General features: G+C 40.1%; 1 protein-coding gene across 1 annotated transcript in view; it reads right to left on the bottom strand.

The window, feature by feature from the left end:
• Positions 1-18,415, bottom strand: part of LOC140188113 (alpha/beta hydrolase domain-containing protein 17B-like) — an 83,501-nt gene extending 65,086 nt beyond the window's left edge. Inside the window, exon 1 of the mRNA XM_072244074.1 lies at positions 17,957-18,415. Coding sequence (XP_072100175.1) covers positions 17,957-18,228 — 272 coding nt within the window. The 5' untranslated portion in view covers positions 18,229-18,415. The remainder of the gene's footprint in view (positions 1-17,956) is intronic.
• Positions 18,416-18,799: the final 384 nt, after the last annotated feature.

The following is an 18,799-nucleotide window of genomic DNA, read 5'->3' as shown; positions in this document are numbered from 1 at the left end:
GGATAGATCAAATGGATTATATTCTCCGGAATTTACACCCCTGAAGTATAAAAATTCTGAACAAGGCCAGCAAGGGCATTTGTGAGAGCATTTCCCCTGGTAGGAGAACCTATAACCATGAGATATAGTCACAGAATAAACGTTCAACCACTCTAGACTGAAATGAGGAAGAACTTTTAAAGTTGCGAGCTTCTGGAAAATCCCATCCAAAAGAAGCGTGAGTGCGAAGTCATAATCAATGCTGAGATAGGTGGATTTTTGGGCTAGAGATGAACAAAATTTAATGGGGACAAGGAAAGTGAATCTCAGACCAATGGTTAGCTAAACTATTGCTACTGAATCACAGAACATGTTTAAGGGATTATTTAATTAACAATTACTGTTTCTTATTCTTGGGGTTTCATTTTCTTAAAAGCAATGTCTTCAGTGAGTTAGAATAACTAATTTAGTATTTTGCATGCTGATATATGCAAACTCACTTAGATCTGAGTATTTGATAACGCAATGATGTTTTGCCAATCCTATACAAACGAGATTCTGCAGACACTGGAAAGCCAGAATAACACAAAATGCTGGAGGAACTCAGCAGGTCGGGCAGCATCTATGGAAATGAATAAACAGTCAACATTTCAGTCCGGATGAAGAATCACTGAGCAGAACGTCGAATGCTTATTTATTTCCATAGATGCTCTCTGACTTTGCTATGTTCCTCCAGCATTTTGTGTGTTACCAATCCTGCAGACTATAATACATATTAGTTAATACAGAATAGAGCATACGAAGTATAAATTTGAGTTATTAAAATCAAATTTGAAATCATCATTCAAATTCAGCATTCCCAGACAATAAAATAATTTGTAAGAGACTAACTGAGAAAGATGCTGACAATACAAATTCTGAAGAAACAGGCAAGAAAACCGGTTTTACTTGAACGGGAGCTTGCCCTCAAGAACATCCACATTAATCTACAAGCCAAAACAAGCAAGTCTGTGGGTCAAAACTTTGCATTTAAAAAATTATTTAAACAAATGATAATGCCAAAATGCAATGAGGCTGTGAGAGCCTTTAGAGAAAGAGGCTTCTGAATGGGCACCTCTTTGGATATTGGTTCAAATAAAAACCTTTGAAATGCAGAGTATGTTTATGCGATCTTAAAAGCCAGAGAATCATTGGGTAGGGTGGAGAAACTGATTGCTAAACATGAAGGTGTGGCCAACCGACAGAAGGCAGTGAATTACTGTTACTCAGAACTGATCTGTCTCCTTGAGCTGTAAATACTAGTTGATGAATCAAGTGGAGAACATAAAACGAAATTACTAAGAAACTGAGGAACTTAATGAGAAACGGAAACACTAATACTGGTACTACAGTAAAGGAGGAACATGAGGGAAGGAGGTTCGGTCCCACACCACCATATTCAGGAAGTTATCCTTCAACCAGTAGGCTCCTGAATCAGTGTAGATAACTTCACTCACCTCAACAAAGACTTGAACCCTAATGCTGCATATATGAAGAAATTTTTGGACACAGGTTTTCAAACTAAATCTGTAATGAATCTGCAGAGTAAAGAGAATCCGAATCAAGTTTATTATCACTGACATATGTCTTGAAATTTGTTCTTTTGTGGCAGCAGTACAGTGAAAAACAAAAATACTACTAATTACAATTAAAAAATAAATTACAATAACACAAAAAAGTAGTGCAAAGAGCAAAACTTGTGAGGTAGTGTTTATGGACCGTTCAGGAATCTGATGGTGGAGGGGAAGACGTTGTTCTTAAATGCTGAGTGTGGATCTTCAGGCTCTGGGTTCAGTCTTCAGACAAGTGCATGCTCTGGGTGGTGAGAATCCTATTTTTCTGGGGCATCACCCTTTGAAGATGTTCACAATGGCTTTAGTATTCAGTGACAATTATTAAGGGCAGTGGGCTAATTTGTTGGTGAATTGAGTTTCAGAATAGCTGGTTTACAATTATAATGGACTTCACAGAAATTTGCTCACAAAGACTACCGAACATCTCTGTGGAGACAATTTGCCCCTTTCAGACATCCAATGTCACCACTACCAACTCAGTGTGATCCCTGGCGTCCGTTGCATTAGCTTACTAACCAAACAGATAAAAGGATTCTCACAGTTGCTAAGCCCACAAGGACAAGGCAGATCTTCAAATTTTGATGTTCTGGCAACTCCATTGTTCACCCCTTACCAGCTCATAAAAGAGTCTTTAAGAGACAAGTCAGTGTAATTTAATGTTAGAATTCAATAACCACAGAGCAGAGTTCCATTTGTGCATTTTCACATTGGGAGAACTGCAAGAGTATGCTCTGCGTGGGTTCAAGTTAAGGGGGCGGTATTGATAATTAAAAGCCTGAGTCATCAGGTTGAGTCAGGAAATTGAGAGGGTGCTGTCTTAACATGGATTGTCTCAGGTTGCTGTGAGCCTGTTACCACAGCAACAGTCTCCCAGATGTGCCAATGTACTCCAGGGGCAAGCACCAGTGAAGACACTCTTCAGAATATCAGTGAGGACGAAACACAGAATAACAACAATATTAAATAAATAATTCTGGAAACCAAAAAAAAACAGTCAATGCTATTCAATTCATAATTTAAGGCTTATAAACCATGTAGAAGTTTACTTAGCACACAATACAAGTTGCTTTTTACATTAAACCTCAGGAAAGTGATTCACATTTTTAAAAATGTATTTAAAGGGTCATAACACTGATTATTCAAACTAACACTTGCTCCAAGCCCAACTCATTGCTGTCGTGAATCCAGATATGCATTAGCAGTAGTCACAATTTACAAAAACAAAAAAAAAAACAGGAAATACAACAGTAATACAAGACCATAAGACATGGGAGCAGAACTAGGCCATTCAGCCCATCAAGGCTGCTCGGCCATTCTATAATGGCTGATTTATTATCCCTCTCAACCTCATTCTCCTGCCTTCTCCCTGTAACCTTTGACAGCCTTACTAATCAAGAACCTACCAACCTCCGCTGTAAACCTACCCAATGGCGTGGCCTCCACAACCATCTGTGGCAATGATTCACCACCCTCCAGCAGTCTAGCTAACGAAATTCTCCCTTGAATCTGTTCTGAAGGGATATCCTTGTATTCTGAGGCTGTGCCCTCTGATTCTGAACTCCCCTACTATAGGAAACATCCCCTCCACATCCACTGTATCTAGGTTTCGATGAGGTTTCAAAACTGGCATTGAGTAGTCATGAGAACACAAAAAAAATAGAATGAAGGGGCCATTCTTGGACTACCATTCTGAAAAAAACAAGGTCATATTTTTACCTGCAACACACACAAAACGTTGGAGAAACTCAGCAGGCCAGGCAGCATCTATGGAAAAAAGTACAGTCAACGTTTCAGGCTGAGACCCTTTGCCAGTCCTACAGTGTGTTGCTTGGATTTCCAGCATCTGCAGATGTTCTCTCATTTGTGATTGTATCTTTACCTCCAAGCTACTGCAAACCCTGACCCCAGACACCCCAACCAGGGAAAACCATCTCTGCAGCCACTATGTAAAGACCCTTCAGAATCAGAACATGCTCTCAGAGCTCTTGAGAACTAGTCAACTGATGAATACCACCTTTATTTTGATGATTCAAGAGGTTTTTCTCCAATTTAGAGCTAAAACCTCTTACACATTGGGGACTGGCAAGAGAAAACCAACAATAGAAGAGTGCAATATGCCAAAAGGGATAAAAACACACTACTAAATTCTTCTGGTAAGATTAGTCCAGACCTGGTAGTTTTATACATTATATTCTTCCAAAAGTGCTTCAGGGGGATAGTAATTATTCCAATTAATTCATACAAAAATTACTGAGCTGGCATTCAGTGATCAGACTTACGCAACGCATCTGAAATGCATATACCAATAAAGACAGCACAAACAGAACAATTACCTTTCTGTGGCCAGGTTGTAAGTGGAATTGGATTCTCTAAAAGGTGAGAATGTTCCAGGCTCGCAATTCAGAGGACTTGAAATATGAAAAGAAGCTACTTAACCCAACTAATCCACACTAGATTTAACATGCCATTGGAGCAAAATATTTAAATTACATTCACTCATCCTGCCTTGTTATCCCTTTAATTTTTGCCCTTTGTCCACCTATCCAATCTTGAACCTCAATCCCAGTAACCATAAATTTAAAGAAATAATCTTGCACTTCTTTTGAGAAATTAATTTTGCTTAGTTCTAAATCAACACCTCCAGTAACAGAGAATCAAGAGACTCCAAAGATGTCAGAAATCTTGTGCAAAGGACACAAAATGCTGGAGAAACTCATCAAGTCAGACAGCACCAATGGAGGGGAATAAACAGTCAACGTTTAGGGCTGAGATTCTTCATTAAGTCTTGAGGGCTTGGCCTGATTAAAAATTATCTTTACTTGTCACATGTACATTGAAGCATGCGTCATTTTGTGTCAAGGACCAAAACATTGAGGATGTGTTAGGAGAAGCCTGCAAGTATCACTACCATGCTTCTAGCACCAAAATAGCATGCCCATAACTTACTAACTCTAAACCTGTAAGTCTTTAGAATGTGGGAGGAAACCAGAGCACCTGGAAAAAACCCACGTGGTCACAGGGAGAACATAAACTCCTTTCAGACAATGACACAAATTGAACTGCAATCTTCTGAGATTTCTGGCACTATAAAGCATTACGCTAATACCACTACTCTACTATGGATTGAGAACAACCTAGCAAGAGGGAATAGCAGTATGTTATGAGACCTCATCGTCAAAATTTTTACTAACTGCAATAAACCAGTACATCTGACTAGTCTGCCCTCCACAAGAGCTGCTTCAGGTGTTAAAGGAAATTAAAAGACAAGATCTCAACTAGCTTTGTGAATCTTAAAACCTTTATCACCCCCAACTAGGAGTGCAGAATACAACTCTGTTACTAACAGTAACATCTAACAAGAAGGTAAGAATCCACAATTAAGGAAGGTGCAAGAAATATAGATTTATAGCATCCTGCTGATTTGATCACTCATATTGTGGGCAAAAAAAAATATATATATAGTGTTGATTAAGACAAAGTGTTGACTATGAAAGGAGGTTCAGAGAGTGACTGTGAGAATGAAACAGTTATCGTATGGTGACTGATCGATGGCATTGAGCCTGTACTCACTGGAATTCAGAAGAATGAGCAGGGATCTCACTGAAACCTACTGAATGTTGAAAGGCCTCAGCAGAGTAGATTTGGACAGGATGTTTCCTGTGATGGGGGAAATCAAAGACCAGAGGACACAGCCTCAGTAGAGGGCTGTCCATTCAGAATGGAGATCAGGAGGAACTTCTTTAGTCAGAGGGTGGAATTCACTGCCACAGGTGGCCATGGAGACCAGGTCATAGGGTATATTTAAAGCAGAGCTAGATTCGAGCATGAAGAGATATGGGAAAAAGGTAGGAGACCGGTGCTGAGAGGGAAATGGATCAACCATGATGAAATGGCGGAGCAGACCCGATGGACCAGGTAGTCCAATTCTGCTCCTATATCTTATGGTTCAAGATATTGTTAAGATCCAAGTTGGTTAACTAACTCATCAACTCACTTGGCAACTTTAATCTCAGACATAAAATTTAATCTCTGATACCAGGAATATCAAAAGTACCAAGTAAATTATTTTTCAAAGTATAGTTATGTCACCATATACTACCCTGAGATTCATTCTCTTGCAGGTATTCAAAGGAACATGATAGAATCAATGAAAAGTTACAAAGCAGACAATCAATGTGCAAAAGACAACAAATTGTGCAAATAAAAAAGAAAAACAATAATAATAATAGATAAATGAGTAATAAATAATACTAAGAACATGAGTCCTTTAAAGCGAGTCCATAAATTGTGGAATCAGTTCAGTGTTGAGTTGAGTGAAGTTATCCATGCTGGTTCAGGAGCCTCGCAAACACGAGGAAATCTGCAGATGCTGGAATTTCAAACAACACGCATAAAAGTTTGTCCGCCAGAGAAAGCAGGATCTCCCAGTGGCCACACATTTTAATTCCAGGTCCCATTCCCATTCTGATATGTCTATCCACGGCCTCCTCTACTGTAAAGATGAAGCCACACTCAGGTTGGAGGAACAACATCTTATATTCCGTCTGGGTAGCCTCCAACCTGATGGCATGGACATTGACTTCTCAAACTTTTGCTAATGCCCCACCTCCCTTTTGTACCCCATCCATTATTTATTTATATATACACACACATTCTTTTTCTCTCTCCTTTTTCTCCCTCTGTCCCTCTCACTATACCCCTTGCCCATCCTCTGGGCCTTTTCCTGCCCTCCCCCTTTTCTTTCTCCCTAAGCCTCCTGTCCCATGATCCTCTTATATCCCTTTTGCCAATCAACTGTCCAGCTCTTGGCTCCATCCCTCCCCCTCCTGTCTTCTCCTATCATTTCGGATCTCCTCCTCCCCCTCCCACTTCCAAATCTCTTACTAGCTCTTCTTTCAGTTAGTCCTGACGAAGGGTCTCGGCCCGAACGTCAACTGTACCCCTTCCAATAGATGCTGCTTGGCTTGCTGCGTTAACCAGCAACTTTTACGTGTGTAGGTTCAGGAGCCTGATAGTTGAGGGGTAATAACTGGTCCTGAACCATTTAACCATTTAATCTGTTTGGCACAAGTGGAAGAGCATCAGTTGCTCTCTGTGGCCTCACTCAAGTTATCACCTCCCCCCGCCCCCATACCACTACAGTCAAATATAGTTTCAATGATGGTGGGCATTGATTGGGTAATTTCCTCAGTCTTCAAATTTCATGTTCATGGAGCTGTCAGCGCCAGAGATTAATTTCACCTTGTAGTTTATATCAGTTAGTTTTCTTTAGAAACGGCACTAGTTTTGTCGGCAGATATTGACATAGTTCCTGTTTCCCTTGCTCTTCAGAAAGATGTTTCCTGAGTAAGCTTGCATTCTAACAGTAGACTGCTGCTAGTGACATGCCGCCCCATTTCAACTCACTGGCCAAAGAAGTATTGTCAAGGAGTGCTCTGTAAACAAGCTGGGATGTCACATCTCAGCTGACTATTAAACTACTGGAAATAACACTGACTGCTCACTTCACAGAATTTGACTAAATCTCCAGTAACCCATTCTGCTGAAAAAATATATAACCCTATTGGACTAGTCAATTATTATTGAACTTCAGTGAGAGATTAAAACTGATAAAAATAAAATTCTCTTCCTAGAATGTTCTAATATGAAATGAAGAATTTCATGTGATAAATAAAATACACTTCAGTCATATGAAACCAACTTCTTGAAAATACTTCATGATCAATTTCTGTTCTCTGCTACAAGTACTAATTTATTAAATTAAATATACTTTAGCACATAACTAATCTTATTGTGCACATTCAATCATGCTTTGATAATAGATGATCTACAGTTAATCTGTGTCCACCAGATCAATGCCCCCATTTCACGTGAACATAAAGAGCGTCACCAATGGAACATTATCCTTTAGTTCCTATTTCTGCTAAGCAAGGCCAATTTTAAAACTTCCCATTGCTTTATATAATATTTTGCTATTCAGCTATTAAAAAATCTCAACCCTTCTTAGGCATTTTACAGAAAATTGGTTATGTTTCTAATGAAATGAGGCAAGTCTGTTATCAAAAAATGACTTAGTAAAATATTCCATACTTGAATTTGGTTTTCACCTGGAACGTCACTGAGACACTTTGAATTAGTACTGATTAAAGATTAGCTTTATTTAGCATGTGTATATTGAAACATAAAGCATCAATAACCAGCGCAGTCAGAGGATGTGCTGGGGACATCTACATGCGTCTCCATGCTTCCACCACCAACACAGCATGCTGACAACCTACTAACTAGTACATCTTTGGAATGTGGGAAGAAACTGGAGCACCCAGGAGAAACCCTCCTGGTCACAGGGAGAATATACAAACTCATCACAGACAGCGGCAGGAATTGAACTGGGGTCAATGGCGCTGCAAAGTTTTATGCTGCTACACCACCATGCCATCCAGATTAACCCAGGATCACAAATTAAAATTGACAAAAACAAAGAAGTCGTAGATTCATCACTGAGCATCCAACAAACAATAATTACTTGGAGGAGATGACAAAGTTCAATTAGCACCATGGCTTGGCAACATCAACATCATCACGAAAGCTGGAGATTTAATGACCGTAGTTGAAACGGGGAAGTTTCTGTCTTTAGGAAAATAGTGTTGATCAAAGACATGGAAAAATAATAACCAATGCTGTAAGATAATCACATTTTAAATAACTTTAAAGAAGTTCAGACATTAAATACAGATGCAGTTTTGTACCTAGACTTGCAGAACTTCATTGGATGAAATATCACACTTACAAAATATATTTTGATGCATTGACAGTGGCTTCTACGCACCTATTTGTGTATTTCTCCAGCAGTCTCACTGTCAGCTGTCATGTGAGCTCAGGTGTGTACATCACTTGGAAAATAAAGAGCAAGAGTCGAAATTTCAAGCCATGCAGTTTCCATATCACTGTACGGTGAGGAAATTGCACTGCAGCATTCAGGAGGGCTCGGCAACAGGTAGATAAAACTGCGCAATGCATCACTGGCACCAGCCTAATCGCCATCAAGGACACATACAGAAAGGTGCAGGAAAAGGGCCAGCAGTATTATGAAGGATCCCACCCACCCTACTCATGGATTGTAATCCCAATCCCATCAGGGAGGAGGTTACGGAGCACCCACAACAGGACCACCAGACTCAAAAATAGTTACTCAACTCAAACTACGGGACTGATCAACACCTCCATCCATCCAATCACCACTACTGTATCATTTCCTATCAGTTATCTTATGTAGATACTCCTGTAACTAGCATCATTCTATGTACATACAATCAATGTATATAATGGATAAACATTTTTATTGCATTCTTTATAATTGTGTTTTTAACGCTGCATCGGATCTTGAGTAACAACCACCTCCTTTATACTTGTGTATTGAAGAACTACAATAAACAACCTTGAAGCAGTAGCAGGATGACAAAAATTCAGTGTATATATTTTGACATTTTTTCTTGATCCTATAATAATGATAATCCACTCAAAAAAGTTCTTTCTGCACCCCAGCTGATACCGTACCCTCAGAAACAAGTTAACTGGCTGCCTACTGTACAACTGCGAATAACATGTCTGAGGCAAATTTGTTTTGTTAGAGGCGATCATTCATTTTGTGCAGTCCTTCAAAATATCTGGATTCACATGCTCTGAAGTTGGGAAATGATATTTAGAAACACATGAAGAAATGATGGCATCATAAATAATCAACTCCATCACTGTATTTTCCTCTGTTCTGTTCTGATAATCTTCCACAGAAGACTGCAGGGGAAGCGCACAAAAATATAACCGTTATCCTGATGATCCAGAGGCCGGATGTTAATTAAATAAAAAATAGGAAACACTAAAAATATAACATTCTTCGGCAGAATCTGTTATTTCCCTCCTCAGGCATGAATATGCAACAAATTTTAATTATGAATATAATTTCAACATAGTAGAAAGTGCAAGGAGCTGTAATTATTTTATAATAGTTTGGATGTAAACAGGCTAAATAATAAAATCTTTTACCTAAGGGCACAATAAATGATATTTAAAAGCTTGCCTATTTGCAAAAAGTTTCAATGTTTTACAACAGAGTTTACAATGGCAATCCATCTGCACTGAAATGAAAGGAAAATCTGTCAGCCTATCTCACATATTCCCTGGCTCGTGAATGGAGGCCATTTTGACGAAATCGCTCACAAAATCTAGTTAATTACCCTCATTCTCTTCAGAAAATACAAGATGTGAAATTGTTCAATGCATTCATAATTTAACTAAGTTAAATCATATTCTGGCACTGAGGTTTCAGCTTGCTTTTCTTATAATATTTGACTGTCACTTCAAAGTTCAAAGTAACTTTATTATCAAAGTATACTTATGTCTGGGTGGCAGAGTGGAGATACGTCTCCACCAAAGGAGATGTAAAGTGCTCCTTCCCTCTGCTAGCCTGCAGGTGACACTTGGGCAAGGTGTAGCAACCTGCTTAGCTTCCCCCCCCCCCCCGCCCCACCAAAAAAATCAGGTGACATGAAGCCATGGGAGCAGACAGTGGATGGTCGCAGAGCAGTAGGTGCATATCACCAGTCCTGGTTATGTGACCACAGACGCCAGGCAGACAACCTCTGAAGAGTATTCATGTTGGCTGGGGTGACCCGTCTTGTTAAGACACTGGCCAGAAGGCAGTGGCAAACCACTTCTGCAGAAAAGTTTGTTAAAAACAATCATGGTCATAGAAAGACCATGATCACCTATGTTACACGACACAGCATATAATAAGTGTCACCAGAGTCATTTTCTTGCAGGCATACCCAATAAATCCAATAACCATAATAGAATCAAAGAAAGACCACACCAACTGGGCAGACAGCCAGTGTGCAAAGGGCAAAAAACTGTTCAACACAAAAATATTTTTAAAAAATGAACAATATAAATTTAGGTCACGAGATAACACACACAAAATGCTGGAGGAACTCAGCAGGCCAGGCAGTATCTATGGAAAAGAGTACAGTCGACGTTTCTGCTGAAGGGCCTCTACCTGTAATGTTGACTGTACTCTTTTCTATAAATGATGCCTGGCTTGCTGAGTTCCGCCAGCATTTTGAGAGAGATACTTGGATTTCCAGCATCTGCAGCTTTTCTCTTGTTTGTGATTAGAACATGACATGAAGAGCTGATGAAAGTGAGTCCACAGGTTGTAAGAACAGTTCAGTGATGGGATGTGAAGTTACCCTTCATGGATGGTCCCTCGAAACCAGTAAAGTAACTTAAATTCCTTCTCCTTTCTAGACATTAGAGCCCATTGTTAATCAAGTTATTCCATGCCAAACATTTTTTTTAAAAGAACAAGTATTTTCTAAGGAAAGTTCTCTTTTAAAAATGAGTGATATACACTTATATTTCATGACATTCAAAATTTAAAACAGTGTATGCTTTGGAGGAGTTCAATTGAAGTCTTTCAAGTCTGTCAACTTGAAAGAAATGAAACAACATATACACATAGCTGAAAGAACATTACTGGAGAGCAGTGGTTTAATACTATTTGCCAATGCTACTAACCAACTGAAAAATCATTGACAGAATCACATCATTCACCAATCTGATAATACAGAGAACAACATAATGGTCAAGTTTTAAACCATCAACACCAAATCCTGCCTAAATATCCCCCCGCCCCAAACACTGTTTTCTCAGCAACACACATAGAAGTTGCTGGTGAACGCAGCAGGCCAGGAAGCATCTCAAGGAAGAAGTACAGTCAACGTCTCGGCCCGAAATGCCGACTGTACCTCTTCCTAGAGATGCTGCCTGGCCTGCTACGTTCACCAGCAACTTCTATGCGTGTTGCTTGAAATTCCAGCATCCACAGATTTCCTCGTGTGTACTGTTTTCTCAGTACTGTATTAAAATTTGTTTTACTTTGCGTGGCAAGAATAACGATCACAAAGGATCCATCAATTCCACCTATGTTGCTACTTTGTCTGTTAATCTGAGTTTTATTCATCAACAATGCTTTCAATGTAAGAAATATTTAGATAATGGAGACCAAGTCATTGGGAATATCTAAAGCAGAGGTTGGTAGGTTAATTGAGAGGTTAATTAAGAAGGGTGGCAAAAGTTATGAGAAGGCAGAAGAATGGGGTTGAGAGGGATAATAAATCAGCCATGATCGAATGGCAGAGCTCTCTTGATAGGGTAACAATTAGGCCACTCAGTCCATTTCTTAAGGTCTTATGTATGGAACAAAATTGACCCCTTTCTATATTTAAATGCCATTGTAATTGTATCATTTAAAAATAAGAACCCTTGATTCAATTATGACAGCAATGGCTGAATGCAAGGAGCAGAGCTTGATCATGAGGTTGGGTTGGAATAGCTTCAATTCGGAATTTTCTGTGGTAATACAAGGAAATGTGGCTGTTCAAAGGTTACTACTGAAATAATGAACTACTTGTAACAGTGAAGTATTTGTATTTTTCTTTCCAGAAAATATTTGGGAAAATTAAATGAAATATGATTAAGTCTCAAGAGTTCTGCTCTGAGTACTTATTTTCAAATTCTTTTCGAAAACAACCAGTTCAAAACTTATTAATTTAACCTTGATTTTACAAACATCTTTTTATCTTTTATTTTTATGTTTGCACTTTATCCCATTATAAAGGACTTAGAGCTGTCCCTACACAACATCTGTTAAATAGTCTTTCCTGCCCTTCTTGTTCTGTTGATAGTTATTGAGTCTGTTCATAAATTCACATTTATCTAATTTAGATTACACTGGACAATAAGGATTTTGCTTTCTGAATACTTTTGGGTGTATCTTCTGGACTTTGGACTACTGATCATGAAAATCACCATGAATTTTTCCTATCACACACCTTTATTAAGATCAACTATATTTGTTATTTTAATTCATAACTCAAGTCAGAAAAAGTGATGCCAAGATTAAGGAAGGCAGTTTTGTTGGTCTACAAATCAAACAGGTCATCGATGACAGGCAATTCAAAAAACTTCTAACGGGACTGGGACCAGGGGTGGGGGGGGGGAATAAATCACATGGAAGGAATTTGAGGATGTTGTTGAAAATTTTCTTGGCAACTACAGGTCACCAAACTACATACAGCTGGTTGACAACATGCTTCAAGCATACAAAATCATGAAGTGCAACATGTCACTTACAGAACACACACAAAATGCTGGTGGAACGCAGCAGGCAAAGCAGCATCCATAGGAAGAAGCACAGTCGACGTTTCAGGCCGAGACCCTTCGTCAGGACTAGACCTGACGAAAGGTCTCGGCCTGAAACGTCGACTGTGCTTCTTCCTATGGATGCTGCCTGGCCTGCTGCGTTCCACCAGCATTTTGTGTGTTTTGCTTGAATTTCCAGCATCTCCAGATTTCCTCGTGTTTGCATGTCACTTAAGGATTCATTTTCTGCATTCCCATTTAGACTTCTTGCCTGCAAACCAGTGACGAGCATGGTGAAAGATTTCACCAGGACGTTGAGGTCATGTAGAAAGGGTATCAGGACAACGGGAATCAATCAATGCTGGCTGATTATTGTTGGAGACTTAAACAAGAAGCCTCAGACACTGAGTGCAAATGAAAATCATCAACAAAACATTTTTAGCCTAGCTGAACTACCACAAAAAGTCAGCATCGTTATGCAATTTAAAACAATTATTTTCAATAAAAGCTCATTTCTTGCTTCTCCAAATTCCGACATGATATAAGTTGACAAATTACATGTGCGAGTTCAAGCAGTCTATCATAAACAACAAAAAAACCTGAAGAAGCAACACTTCCAAAAAAATTTGTTGCCCAGTGTTTGCGCATGTGGCCATTCTTCTAATTGTTCATGGCTGTTTGCACTATTGTTTTGTAAATTGTTGGTTGCTTTTGTGTTGTCTGTTATTATCCTGTGTTTTATGCATGATACCAAACCATAAACAATGCTGGTATGTTTCACACACGAGTGTTAAAGTGATTCTGAATGAAATGTTAAAAACTATTATTAAGCAATACTGCTCAAATAAGTCAATCAGAACAAAGAATCACAACCCAATGATGCATTCAACTTGATAGCATTACCTCATCCAACAGTCATATCTACAAGCACATCCTCATATTGCCATGGTATCGCACAGATTTGAAGTGGAATTGAATATTCTTTATAGCATCACTTTCCAAAAATACCATTCTGACATCAACAACATTTATACAACCAATAATTCAGCAGTACAGGCCGGGGCTGTGCTATATTCAAATACTGCTTTGCAAATGATTACCTGGGTTTAGACTGAATGATGGCCTCGATATTAGAAATAACCTCAAATTACTCAGTGGAATACAGAGGGGAAAAGTTATTTCTTCTTCTTGAAGCACTACAGTTCACTGAATATAATATCCAAAGGAATGAAAGCTTTTAACTAAGATAGGAAGAAAAATTGGTGACAGAATTACAGCTGGTGGACTACTTGTGGCCCACAGAACTATTAACCTATAGGCACACCGTGTAAGATTTAAATCTGATTACTGGTATAGAAAGTTTAACGTTCAGATGCATTCTAGAAGCAACCTCACAATACCAGAGGTCAGTTCAACAGTCTTATAGCTGACTAATTTGCAATTAAAACTTGTAGTTCAACTATAACAGTAGAAAGGGTGTTTTCAAGCACATTGTTACTCCTTCAGAATAGGGTGCTAAACTATAATCACATTGTTAACCGCACCATAGATGGTCCCAAGCCAGGCTGTGAAAGGACGACGGTTGGGCATGGGGCTAGCAACCCCATCCTGTTAAAAACCCAGAGCTAAAGAAACTCCAATGACCTTATCCCTGGAGAGAAAGGATCTTCAAAGACAAGCTACACCTGAGGACAACTTGAAAGACTACTGATAGTCGTAAAAATATACCTGTATTGGGAAGGTCCAACTGCTGGTGAGCCAATATCCTGGCAAAAACTACACCACAAAGACAAAAGCAACTCCACGAAAAGGTTACTGAAAAGCACAAGTCAGGAAATGGATACAAGAAAATTTCCAAGTCATTGAATATCCCCTGGAGTGGTTAAGAAATGGAAAGAATATGGCACAGCTGTAAATCTGCCTAGAGCAGGCCGTCCTCAAAAACTGAGTGACCGTGCAAGAAGGGGAACTAGGGAGGGAGGTCACCAAGTGACCTATGACAACTCTGGAGGAGTTACAAGCTTCAGTGGCTGAGATGGGAGAGACTGCGCACACAATAACTGTGGCCTAGGTGCTTCACCAGTCACAGCTTTCTGGAAGAGTGGCAAAGAGAAAGCCACTGTTAAAAAAAAAACTCACAGGAATTCTCAGCTGATTTGCCAGAAGGTGTGTGGGAGACTCTGAAGTCAGCTGCAAGAAGGTTTTGTGGTCTGATGAAACCAAAATTGAGCTATTTGGCCATCAGACTAAACACAATGTTTGGTGTAAGCCAAGCACTGCACATCATCTGGAACCTACTAGCCTTTTCCTTCCCACCCTCCCCCCACCTTCTTTATAGGGCCTCTGCCCCTTCCCTCTTCAGTCCTGACGAAGGGTTCCGGCCCGAAACGTCGACTGATTGTTTCCACGGATGCTGCCCGACCTGCTGAGTTCTTCCAGCGTGTTGTGAGTGTTGCCTCAATCAAACTGAGAATTCGTGGCTAACTTGAAAAGGGCTGTTCACTTGATCCCCATGCAATCTGACAGAGCTTGAACAGTTATGTGAAGAAGAATGGGGAAAAATTGCAGTGTCCAGATGTGCAAAGCTGATAGAGACCTATCCACACAGACTCAAGGCTGTAATTGCTGCCAAAGGTGCATCTGCCAAATACTGACTTAAAGGGGTTGAATTCTTATGTAATCAATTATTTTGTGTTTTATATTTGTAATTAATTTAGATCACTTTGTAGAGATCTGTTTTCACTTTAACACAAAAGTTTTTTTCCTGTTGATCATTGTCAAATAAGACAAATTAAATCCACTGTGATTCGATGATGTAAAACAATAAAACATGAACACTTCCAAGGGGGTGAATACTTTTTATAAGCACTGTATATTGCAAAGTAATATTTGAACCTTCAAGCAAAAAATTGTTATCCAGCTTAATCCCAGATTTTTGTCTGAAGTTTTGTAGATTAATACATACCAAGAGTTTATTCAAATATATATTTTTAAAAAACCAAGGCAAATTCTTATCCCTAATGCTTCCAAACAGTATTCCAAATCCTCACCATTCTCAGTGACCTTTTTCCTTCAACTTTCTTCCAATCATTCTACCAATGACTAGATATCTATATTCCCTCAGTATTAATTACTATCCACTCTATGTAGAGCTTCCATGATTACGTACTCTTTAATCGAACCTCTTCTCAACCACCTACAATGTTCCAAAGTAAATTTCCCCAATTTAACCTTTCATCCTTTCTTCAACGCCCTCATAAATCACCACTGCACCCTCTTCACTATAAGACTCCACTTGAGACCTAGTGCTTTGCACAGTCGATGCATGATTCCTGCTTCAACACACTATACCTCAGTCAATTAAAAAGTCCTATTTTTTTCCTTTATAACTTTGTCCCCTTGTTACATGCAAAGATCTGAAAACATGCAAGACCCCTCTGATCCTCTTTTCTTCTAGTGCACTCCCATTTATCTTGCATCCCCATCTTCTTTACTCGATATCAAAACATGTGACCTCACAACTCTCCAAGTTAAATTTCTGTCAACTTCACAAACCCATCAATATCATACTAATAACCATACAGCCAATTTTTGAGTCACCTGATTTTTCTGAATCACAATTCATTTTTGACAAGCACCCCAAAAAAGCAAGGATCGCAACACTGCAGACTACTATCAGTTATGCATCTATCAAAATTTAGCCATTGCTTCTTGACACTAGTCAAGTTTGGATCCATCTTGCCTCTCCCCTTTATCCAATGAGCTTTTAACCTTGTTGTACACAATATCAAACAGCTTACTGAATCCCTAGACTTCAAATATACTACACCCATACCTCCTTCCCTCATTAACTCTTCAGTAAATGTGTAGTAGTAATAATAACAACTTATTTAGAACACTTTTCATACAGACAATGCAGTTCAAAGCACTTTACAATGAGATTAAATGCAAACATGAAAATAAAAGACAGAAAGATGTTAGTTAAATGCAAGGTTAAATAAATCAGTTATGCGCTGGTGTTTAAAAGCATCCCTTGTTGTTTTAGGTATTGAGGTCCATAGTTTAGGAGCATAGTTTAAAAAAGCTGACCTTCCAGCTGTCTTTCAAGGGAGATTGTTAGTTATGAACAATAAACATAAAATCTTCGATGGATGAAAGATTAAGATCCCAAATGTTCACCAATTGCTCTTTGGTTAATACAAGCAGACTATTTTGCTTGTTACCCGATTCGAATCATGTGTTGATTATTGACTGGAAGGAGCTAGTCTTTATTCTCAGAGCTGTAAACCAGTTACTGCTTATACACGATTATGCTTGTGCCGGTATATTGATGACTTTCAAAATGATGTCATTTTCCACATTCAGACCAACTCACTGCTTATCGATTACATTGATCTTATCCTTCAAATTCAAACCGGTCTAACAGTTAACCCTGGTGACAATCTGATTTATCATGCTCTGAGCAATACAATTGTAATCTGTAACACCCAGGCTTATACTCCCTGCTCAAACTGATACAGTGGTTAGGTAGCACACTATCTCACATCTCTGAACTTTCATGGTAATGTCATGCTCATGCCTCTTGACTGGTCATCTGTGTCCTTCATGCCCCGAAGTGCCACACCAGCAGGTTCAAGAGCAAACTACAAACACGAGAAAATCTGCAGATGCTGGAAGTCCAGAGCAACACACACAAAATGCTGCAGAAACTCAGCAGGCCACGCAGCGTCGATGCGAAAGAGTACAGTCGATGTTTCAGGCAGCAACCCTTCCTTCAGTCTTGGTCCGAAACGTTGACTGTATACTTTTTTCCACAGATCCTGCCTGACCTGCTGAGTTCCTCCAGCATTTTGTGTGTGTCGCCCAAGAACAAGCTATTTCCCTTCAACCATTCAGTTCTTGAACCACCCTGCACAAACCCTAATCTCTACCTAGCAACACTGCGACCACCTCGCAATACAATGAACTTAACTGTGTTTTCCTGTATTTTGTGTCATTTTCTTTTTAATGTCAAGCCCCTAATGTTGCAGTGTCCATTCTATCGGTATACTTGTGTACAGGACATTCAATTCTGCCGCTGGACGTTGGAGAATGGTAGGTTTATGCAATGAAGGGGAAGGGGAAAGGGAGGCAGAGGGGACAGGTTTTCCCCGTGGCTGCAATGTTACCTGGCAGTGGGCGAGCACCTGATGAACATGCAGGCGATCCTGTTTCCCCGGCTGGTGCGGGTGAGGAAGATGTCGGTGCAGTCGAGCTCCCTCTGGCCGTACTGCCACTCGGCGCGCTCGGTGAAGCGCAGGGTCCAGCAGCTGCCCGACTCGTCGGCCACCGCCACATAGGTGGGCTCGGGCGGCAGGAAGGCGAGCTTGGCGGCGATCCGGCTCGGGCAGGGCGGGCAGCAGAAGAGGCAGCAGAGCTCGCTGAGGGACAGGCCGTTCATGGCGGAGCCGGCGGCCGAGGGGCCTGCCACCTGCCGATTCCGACGGGAGAAGGGGGCTCGGGTCGACCGCGGCGGGGCTGTGCTGTGTGTGAGCGGTTCCTTTGTCAGGTCACATCCTTTTCCTCCATCTCCCGGCGATGAGCGAACACAGCTGGCCGCCGCCGGACGTGACGCAGGCCCCGGCGGCGGATGTGATGTGTGGCCGCGCCAGCCTCGGCTCCCTCCAGGTATCTGAGTCAAAGGTCGTCCAAATAATGGCTCCCCTTGAGTAGGGCTGGTGATTGTTTAATGTCATTTCCAGTACAGGAGAACGAAATAATTGTTACTCTGGCATAAAAAACACAATAGGATAAAGACCCCAACAATAAAAAGCACTATATAAATACATAAAAATTGGCTTGTAAACATACAACACACACAAAATGCTGAAGGAACTCAACAGCTATGGAGATTAATAAATAGTCGACGTTTCAGGCCAAGACTCTTCCTCAGAGCTTATATACATAGATTGATTGTATGCCCACAAAGTGACATGAACACAACGTGACCCTGACAGGAAAAATAAAAGAAG

This window comes from Mobula birostris, chromosome 26 (genome assembly GCF_030028105.1).
Source record: "Mobula birostris isolate sMobBir1 chromosome 26, sMobBir1.hap1, whole genome shotgun sequence".
Taxonomy (NCBI): Eukaryota; Metazoa; Chordata; class Chondrichthyes; order Myliobatiformes; family Myliobatidae; genus Mobula; species Mobula birostris.
This window is presented reverse-complemented; position numbering and strand designations above follow the sequence as displayed.